Source organism: Ovis aries, chromosome 3, assembly GCF_016772045.2.
Source record: "Ovis aries strain OAR_USU_Benz2616 breed Rambouillet chromosome 3, ARS-UI_Ramb_v3.0, whole genome shotgun sequence".
Taxonomy (NCBI): Eukaryota; Metazoa; Chordata; class Mammalia; order Artiodactyla; family Bovidae; genus Ovis; species Ovis aries.
In genome coordinates this window covers 139,453,556-139,462,899 of record NC_056056.1, presented here as the reverse complement: position 1 = coordinate 139,462,899, position 9,344 = coordinate 139,453,556, and the positions used below count along the sequence as shown (strand labels likewise).

The 9,344-nt window shown below is 45.6% G+C and overlaps 2 protein-coding genes across 46 annotated transcripts in view; one reads left to right on the top strand and one right to left on the bottom strand.

Moving 5' to 3' along the window:
• PCED1B (PC-esterase domain containing 1B) overlaps nt 1–9,344 on the top strand; it is a 217,046-nt gene that overhangs the window by 2,945 nt on the left and 204,757 nt on the right. For 15 of the 45 annotated variants that reach the window (XR_009600246.1, XR_009600241.1, XR_006059330.2 and 12 more), the window contains exon 1: nt 5,483–5,713. The exons of 18 other annotated variants lie outside the window; for them this stretch is intronic. The gene's annotated coding sequence lies outside the window, so the exon portion shown is untranslated. Of the gene's footprint in view, nt 1–5,148; nt 5,260–5,482; nt 6,405–9,344 lie in introns of those variants that run through there. 12 more of the 45 variants (XR_009600245.1, XR_009600251.1, XR_009600242.1 and 9 more) reach the window with 2 other exon arrangements.
• AMIGO2 (adhesion molecule with Ig like domain 2) lies at nt 433–5,387 on the bottom strand. Its single transcript, XM_012174400.4, has 2 exons — nt 4,990–5,387; nt 433–4,621 (listed from the first exon to the last, which is right to left on the bottom strand). The coding sequence occupies exon 2, from the start codon at nt 4,556–4,558 to the stop codon at nt 2,993–2,995; it is 1,566 nt and encodes a 521-aa protein (XP_012029790.3). The 5' UTR covers nt 4,559–4,621; nt 4,990–5,387; the 3' UTR covers nt 433–2,992.

The following is a 9,344-nucleotide window of genomic DNA, read 5'->3' as shown; positions in this document are numbered from 1 at the left end:
ACAAATTTATAATGTACAAATCACTTCTGTTCCTACATTTAAAATACATGTGATCAGGCTTCTACGTGCATGCTATGTCTTATCAGTTGTGTCTGACTCTTCGTAACCCTATAGACTATAGCCCACCAGGCTTCTCTGTCCATGGGATTCTCCAGGCAAGAATACTAGAGTGGACTGCCATGCCCGCCTCCAGGGGATCTTCCTGACCCAGCGATCAAATCCGAGTCTCATGTCCCTTGCATTGGCAGGCAGGTTCTTTACCACTAGTGCCACCTGGGAAGCCCCTAGGCTTCTACCCTCCCCACCCCCTCAAAAAAGAAGATACACGTAAGAACTTAAAATTCCACAGCATAACATTCAGTTCTATGCTTTTGCATCACCATGCCTTCCTATTCCTGCCCAAAACAAAGCTTTGCTTCGCAGCATTCAGGATTTGTTTTTGCATTATTTTTTATTGAAATATAGCTCATTTACAATGTTGTGTTAGTTTCAGATGACAGCAAAGTGATTCAGTTATACATACATCCATATATATACCTACGTATATGTATATATGCATGTTTTTTGAGCTGTAAATATGTTAGTTTTCATCTCAACTCAGCTCATCCTTTAACCAAGCATCAGGATTAGGATCAGCCAAAATCAGGCTCTCCAAACTCCCCACTGCCAGTACTGTCCATGGTCCCTTGCCAAAGGCAGCATGCATTTCCTAGGATCAAGGGTTTGAGAGTTGAAAGACCCTAGAGATCCGGCCCAGAAAAGGCTGAATTCAGAGATCTTCTGCAACCCCACTGCCGGCCATGTTCTTTCACACTCAGCACCCTGGTGATCATGGCCCCTGGAGGCAGCCCTTCCCCTTGCTGAAGCATCAGTGTTTCAGGAGTTTCCCTCTGTGTCCTGACTCTCTGTGTGACCCTGAATGAACCACAGCATCTTTTCACCCAAATATGAATGAAAAAAGAGTAACAATTTTAAAGATCACACAGGTCACACAGTTCTTCCTAATTGCTTAAATGGCAGGAATTGGAATAAAATGTTTTCCTGTAATATCCTTGGGACTGAAGGATCTTATCTAACAGGTGAGGTCTATGCTTAAAAGGTAGAGGCAGTAAGTTTTTAACACCAACTAGGCAATAAGGAATTGTCAAGTCAACTGAGCGATAGCTAACATCCTATGCTATTTCCTATGCATACATCCTGACCACTAACCCAACTCCTTAACCCACAGCTGACCAGTATCTGCCACTATGCCTGGCTTGGCACTTATCAAGCTGTCACCCAGGATCCATTGCTCCCCCAAAACCACCACTACCAAAGTCAGTCTTTCCTCCTCATCTCATTCTCCAGTTCTCCAAATGCTTGTTAGGATGGCCTCCCTCTTTTAATTATCTTCTCTCTCAGCCCCGGCGACAATACATCCTTGATTCATTCCCCTTTGTCATTTTTTGACCGCTGTTTTGCCTCATTCTTTGGCTCCTTCATCATCCTTTTCATTAAAAATAGCCACTTTTTGACTCTCTTATCTTCACCAGGAAGAATCCGGAAACTGAGCTCTCCTTGAATCCCTGTCACTAACTCACTCTGTGGCCTTAGACAACCCACAGCCCTCTTTGGGTTTCATTTATCCCTGAGAAAGTGAAGCAGCTGGGTTTGATAATCCATAGTCCTTCAGACCTAGGCAGTGCTATGTCTGTCCTAATCCTATTCCTGTCCTCTATCAGTACGTGGTATATTTTCAGAAAGCCAGTGCAAATCTGTGATGGAGCTAAGACCACCGGGAAGTCATCACTTTCAGGGTGGGAAGGAACCTCTGAAATTTCCTTTTCATAGTTGAGAAAACCTGGGTTCAAAGTGGGTAGTTGATTATCTCACAGTAGATATGGGAATAAGGAGGCTCCTACATGCTCCAAATTTAGAGCTTAAGTGACTTTCAAACCTGGCTGAAGTGCATAATGGTATCAGGTAAAATGGGATATTGAAGGTATTCACTGGGTAGGACACTCCATAGCCTTTTTTCCTCTTTAAAAAAATATAAGAAATTTGGAGAGACATTTGCAATAGATGGTATTTAACACAAAGCAGCACGATCAGATCACATAAAACATCTTAGATTTATATTTTTAAATAGCCAAATAAAACAGAACATCCAAGTCGCAGAACACATGTATTTACATTAATTCAAATGTCCAAAGTACAATATAGTGGCATCTCTTTAACAGTTCATATAATTTAAGACTTATACACACACGAGCATATAGACACATATTAGTCTCCTAGAACAAAGGCTGAAGAAGTTATTCAGACATTTTGGCATTGACACTTACATATTTATGGCAACAAATAATGATGGCTTTAAACTTTCAGTAAGATCTTTTGTACATGAATAGGAGATGTACAGAATGGAAAGAAGATGGCCAAACAAATGTACCTTTACTATACTATTTATCTAACACCGTATGTAATGTGGCACTGCTCAGCAAATTTGATCAGGACTGTCTATTTACTCTGGTCTGCAATGATAACATGAACTGAAGTATCCCCAAATCTAACTTTACTTTGTGCTTTATAAACAACTGCTGCTTGGTTCTTCCTTCTGCATCTTTTAAAAATGAACACTTTTCTTTAACATAACTCAACTTTGGTCCCAATAAGTTAGTAAAATCTCTAATATCTGAAATTTAGCTTTTCTTTCAAGAATCCTGAAAGGACAATGTCAGTCACGTCGCCTCCAGGCCAGCTTTGAAATTATCAGTGGTGCTAAAGATGAAGGTATTTTCTAGAACTTAAACTCTGAAATACAACTCCATCTTTCTCTGGCATGAACCTAAGTGCTCTACCACATTTCCTATAAACCAGTGAAAGAGATCTTTTGGTTTTATTTCTGAAACACAGAACAACCCCATTTCTGCCCTGCTGTTTCTTTCTGCAGACCACACACAAAGTTGAATATAAAGAGATTCAATCACTACATCGCACAAATGCAGGCACAAAACTAAGTGGACGCCACAAAGGGTGTGTCAGAAAACACTGAATTGACTGAATCTGAGTCGGATTTCACCCTCGTGGACTTTAAGATGCCCTCAGCTATGACCGTTTCACTGGGAAAGAGTCTGACTTTCCCATTCTGCCCTGCTGCAGTATCCTTCAGGGGTTCCAAAAACACTACTCTTTTTCCGGCCCCTGCCTTCCGTTCATCAGTGGGGGCATCACTATCAGGGCCGGGAGTGAGAATAGATGCATGGACATTGCTTTGGTTTAGCATATTTTTTCGTCTCTTGGGTTTACACTTACAGGGACACGGTGTCAGATAGAGGTACAGAAGTACCAAAACAATGCTGGCCACGCAGGCTGCAAGAGTGGTAAAAGCTGTGTTAAACGCCTCGTGCGCATGGGATTTGTTAATGGTGAAATTGCTCACGTTTATTGTAACATCCACAGTTTCATTTAACAGACGTTGCCGATTCATTGCAACACAGGAATACACTCCAGCATCCTCAAAACGAGGACTTTCTATAACCAGGCTTCCATTGGGAAACACATGAAAGTTTTCCAGCTCTTTATCCGGCTCCAGCACTCTGTTATCTGGACCGATCCACACGAAATCGGTATTTGCCCTACCAGTCTTGCCGTCACAGTGGACCATCAGCCTTTCCCCAACCTGAGCCTCGTGAATAAAGCCAAGGGCACGGAAGGAACTATTGATGATACTGTCAGAGCAGTTCAGGAAGCTATCCTGGAGCAGAAGCACCTGATGGAAGTGCCTAGTGTCAGACCATAGGCGACAGGTATAATCATTCTTAAAATCCATCACTGAGCTGAAGTGCCTACGGTACCAAAAGATCAGCAAGGAGTACAGAGAACAGTCACAGACAAAGGGGTTTCCATGAAGAAAGATACCTCTCAGTTGCTTTCCTGGCACTAAATTTATATGATGCATTGGCAGAGAGGAGATCCGGTTATAAGAAACATCTAGAAACATCAGTTCTGCCAGCTTGAACCTCCCAACATACAAATCCATGGGAAACTGCGTGAGAAAGTTTCCACTTAAGTATAGTTTTTGCAGTTGGGAGAGCCCTCCAAACGCTGAAGGATCCAGATAGGAAATGTGATTGTTGTAAAGCAGGAGCACTTCCAGAACCTTCAGCTCTTGGAACACTGCACTCTTCACGGTCTTCAGCTTATTGGATGACAAGTCAAGACACTTTAGATTTGGAGTGGTGGAAAAACTGTCCGTGGAAATGCTTGTGATGTTGTTGTGCCGAATAATGAGGGTGTTCAGCTTTACCAAGGATACTGGAATCCACTCAGAATCCAGAAGCCCAATTCTGTTGTAACTCAGATCCAGTCTCTTGATCAGCCTGAAAAGGTTCCCAGGCACCCTGGACAGATTTTTGTTGGTGCAGCTGACGATGTCAGTGGCACAGATGCAAGCGGTGGGGCACACCCCGGAGGCACCACGGCTCACAGTCACCGTGATAACCAACAAACACAGCAGTTCCTTGCAGCCCGGTCTGACAACTCCAGGCAGGGTGGGCAGTGCGTGTAAACGTAAAGACATTATGGTCGCCTCTGAGTCTCTTCCAGGAGCCTTTTCCACCAGCTCAGCCTCCCACCAGTGAACCTGGTAAAAAATCAATATTAAAAGAGGGGTTTAAAAAGCAAAGATTCACTAGCACTAGTTAACCCTTAAGAGTAATATCTGGCTTTCTTTCCAATAACTTTTGAAACGGAGGGTTTTTTCACACTGGGGAGTCTATGTTAGATGCCAATTTTTCCTGGGTTACTCCTTCTTACAGGCATTTACAGTTCCATTCTATTGGCACAACCTTCTCAACATCAGAAACTCAATTGTTTTTTAAGGTGCATCCTTCGTTGTTGTTGGTTTTTTTTTTTTTCTCTCTCTCTAGGAGACACAAAAATACACAAACGCGTCTTATAACCAATTACAGGGAAATACTTAGCAGGCCACCCGTCCAGAAAGCAACTCACAGAGCTGGGACGCCTCACGGGCTCCGGGGATAGGCCGCCGACGTGGTGTCTTCTGCAGGTCTGTGCGTCCGTCTGTCTCTGTCTGTCACTCCGGCATCTTTAGACTTCCTTTCCCTTTTGCTCCCGGCGGGCGGCAGCCTCTCGCTGGCTCGCAACTTTGGAGAGTTTCAAGCCGCCGTTTCGGGGGCAGCAGCAGCAACCCCGGCCGCAGGAAACGTCTCGATCGGCTCCGGTTGGTTCTCCCGGGCTTTCTTCATTGCTCGGCTGAAGGTACCGCCTGGGCGATCCGGTCGTCGCGTGGGGCGCCCGGCTCCTGGACCCGGGTCCGAGGGGCGGGGGCGCGGGAAGCGGATCGGAGCCGGCCCCGCCTCTCCGCTCTCGGGAGGCGACAGGGCCCCGGCTCCCCGGCGCCACTGGCCGGGTTTTATCCCCGCGCGCTCAGGGTCGGGTGCGGGGCGGGGAGACCAGTCCCGCCCCTGCGCGTCCTCCTTCCAGCGTGAACCTGTTCCCGGGCTACGGGCGGGAGCCGGCTGGGCGCGCGGCGGGGGGCGCGCGGCGCGGGAGGGGGCGACGGTGCAGCCAATCGGAGCGGCGGCCGGCGCACCCTGCACGCACCCACCGCGCGGCCCCGCTGCCGCCCTCTTCCTGGCCCTCTGGGTCCGGGAGAGCGGCCGCGCGGCGGGGCGGGGGACCCACACCGGAGGCCGGGCTCGCGTACCCAGGGGTGAGGACGCTCTCGCGCACTGCTGCCAATCGCGTCGGCGAGCCCAGCCCCGACACGCGGGCTGGTGGGGTCGAGGGAGGTTAAGGGACACGCCCAGCCCGGGAGCTAGAGGTCACAGCCTTGAAGACCCACGTGTCGTGACCGCGCGAGTCGCGTCTTTCTCCCATCGAGTCCGCCGAGCTCCTCGACCTCTTATCGCTACCTTTCTTTGGGCGAAGGCCCGGGGGGCTCGCACAGCGCTAAGTACTGTGGGTTTTACAGGTTTGCAAAACAAACACCGAAGCCAAGCCGGCTTCGGTCTCCGCCCTCATAAGGGGGGCGGGGGGTATGCAGAAAAATCGGGCGCGTTCCCTCCGGTGCAACAGGATCTCCTACTGGGGGAAGGAACCGCGAAAGCGCCGCGAAGACGCTGCGCACCTCCTGGGGAAGTTCGGTCCCTTTCCTAACTCGGGAGGAAGCATCAGGGTTCGTGCCCCATTCGCGAAGGAGAAGCGCAGGAAAGAAGGGTTGGATCCGACCTTCCGCCTGGAAGGCAAAGATAAGAGTATTACGCTTAAAAGCAAAAAAATCCCAAAGCCAGGCTTTTTTTTTTTTTTTTTTTCCAAAATGTGTTCGCGCGGGACAGAGACTGATTCCGGAAGGGGTGTCTGCCGAGGTTCTTCATCCTTTCCCAAGAGGCACGCTAGGAAAGGTGCGAGACCGGGTGGACAAGGCCGGGCAAAGTGAGGAGACAGGGGGTGGAGCTGATGAGCTTTTCGATTAAAAATCCATTTTTGTTTAATTCTGAGATCAGTTTTAATGATGGGATTTGACTGAGCCAAATGACCCATTTATACATCATATCCGGATTTAAAGAGCTAAATTACTGCCCCGACAAGAAATACTAATCAAAGCAGAAGGGACAGGGACATTGAAACGCACTAAATTGAGAAAAACAGTTGGGGGCAGGGCACATAACTTGTAATAGTACTTGAAAAATAGAAGCGATGACGTAGACGACCGACTCCTCGGCCCCGCTACACACACGAGCCACCTTGAATTTAGTGCGCGTTGGTCTCTACATTGTCAATGAATGGATTCATGTGATGGCACAGATCTGTTAGGCCAGCGCCAAATGCAGATAGAATTGTGTGCATCGTTAGTTTAGCTAGGCTGTTTGTGGAGTGAATCTGAAATAGCACTGGTTAATTGATGTTTTTCAGGTGAGAGCAGCTTGATTCAGATTAGTTTTGGTTTTCTGAAAAGTTGAAGTTTATCATAATACAGTTTGAAATGCTTCAGGAAACATTTCTTACTGCAAGTTCCCAGGGGAAAGGCAGAGGTTGAGATTTCCTAAAGTTTAGGCCACGTTTCTTTGGGTTCTCAAAAAAAAAAAAAAAAAAGTGTACAGGGCTTTATTTTTACAGTTAGAATGATTAGCACAGAGAAATAGATTAAAATTACCCAGAGGAACACTTTTTAAACGACTAATAGATGACCAGGCTTTTGCAGTATTTTACTAAATAACATCCTATTCAAAGGAAAAAAAATGAAGATGGGAGAAAGACCTATATTTCAAACAAAAATGGTTAAAAAAAAAAAGTAGCTTTTGAAAATGGAAGCAGAATGTTATGTTATTAGGGCTGCAGGCACATCTTAGAAACTTTGTGCAAAGATTACACAGCCTAAATAAACTAAATGCGCTCAAAATCCCCAGGCAAATTTATTTACCCATTTGAAGACCTGATTTGGGGGGTTCTGCACATTTACCAAGAGGAAGAGAGTTTTGCAAAGGGTTGGTTTACTTGACTTGGTGAGAGAAAGCCAACAGTTGATCTTAATGATGGTGTAAGGTGGGACCTTACTTTGTGGCTGATAACGTTTTATCTTTCTGGAATCCCTTCTTCTTCTACCAGATCCACCCTTTCCACTAGAAGGTATATTCCACAAGGGTGAAATGTTTTATCTTGAACACTGCTCTGTTCTTAGCTTCTAGAACTGTGCTTGCCACCTACTTGTCTTTGAAGGAATTTTTGATAAATTAACTGGTGAATGAGGCAGTTTCTTAGGCAGATTCTTAGGCAGCGCGAATGTACTCATTGCCCTCCTGCTGTCTATACTGCAAATGCTTGTAAAGAGAGGGAAAGAGGAGCCCTGTGAACATTATTTGAGTCCTGGATCCAGTAGTGCCTGAAGGCCGCTGCACAATTTTATTTCCCTTCTAATTACATTCTCTACCCACATCCCTTTTTCTTTTTCCTTCCTTGTTCTTCCTCAATTATTTTGAGTTGCGTTTCATGTCACTTGAAACAAGAATCCTAGTATATATGATGGTAATAATAAACAAATAGGTACTGAGCTATTACTATGTGTCAGATATGACCTCTGTGTTTTACATGTTTATTTCATTTACTGCTCACCAAAACCCTGTGATATTGTATAATCCTATAATTCAGATGGTAAACAACTGTGTTCCAAATTATTTGAAAATGGAATGGGACAAAATTAGCTTGAGGCTCCATTTGAAGGATTTAGATTAAACCAAAAGAGACATTTTTGACAGGGTGGTTCCAGCTTAGAATGGGTTGCCAAGACAGATGGTTGAGTTGCCTTCTCAGAAGTTTAAAATAGGACGGATAGATATTTCTCTGGTCTTTTCTACATGGCACAATCTATCAGGTTTTTTTTTGGTTTTTTTTGTGTGTGTGTTTTTTGACCAGTAACGACTCCAGGATAGGAGAAAGTGGGTTGACATTTGATGGGATTCTGAATCTAGCCTGTGTGGTCCTTTGGCTCGGGTTGCCTGTGGGCAGGGATTTGAGTAAATGAAATCTCAGGGGTCTTCTAGCCCTGTGATTTCTAGAATTTCTCAGGTTGTAATCAAAGACTTATGGAATTAGAGCTAGGAGACAAAAAATTGTTATAGGGCTAATTTGATAACTTGGAGTCATTTTTACTAATCATGAACACTGTAATAGAACTTTATATGCTGTGAGGGGCTTTCACATTCTGTATCTCATTTAATTTCAGCACACATACTGTGATCAGGTATAGTTGGGACACTAACCTAAAGTTACCTCTTTTTTTACTTCCCTGGTGATAACTTGGTTAAGACTCTGTCTTGCAATCCAGGGGGTGTGGGTTTGATCGCTGGTCAGGGAACTAAGGTCCCATATGCTGCCTGGTGTGGCCTAAACTTTAAAATAATAATAATAAAGTTACCTCTTTTTAACCTGAGAGGACTTTTGAGTGGTTTTCAGGGACAACTCACAAGAGTATCTAGCCCTGCAGGGGCCTGATTGTTGCAGGTGGAAGCTTTCTGCTGAAAGCACACTCTAGGGACAGCCCTCTTGGTAGGGATTTTGCAATATGACCGGAGCTTAGGTCACAGAAAACACATAAGGTTGCCCACCAGCTCTGCAAGTGCACTCTGCTCCACAACCTTCTGGCCTGCTCCAGTTGGTTTTTGTAAATTCTCCAAGATTTGTGATTGAACCAGATCTTGAACCCAATACTGTGCTTCTGGCTGTATGCAGATTCAAGCTCCAACCCCTGTGCTCTGAACTCCAGGTGGCATGGGTCACCTTGTGGCTGGGTTCTTTGGAATCTCCCTAAGCTAGAAATGGGGCAGGGAATGGGGATGGAACATGCA

What these genes read in the sequence shown, in the direction of transcription:
- AMIGO2 (XM_012174400.4), bottom strand. Translation starts at nt 4,558, where the DNA reads ATGTCTTTACGTTTACACGCACTGCCCACCCTGCCTGGAGTTGTCAGA.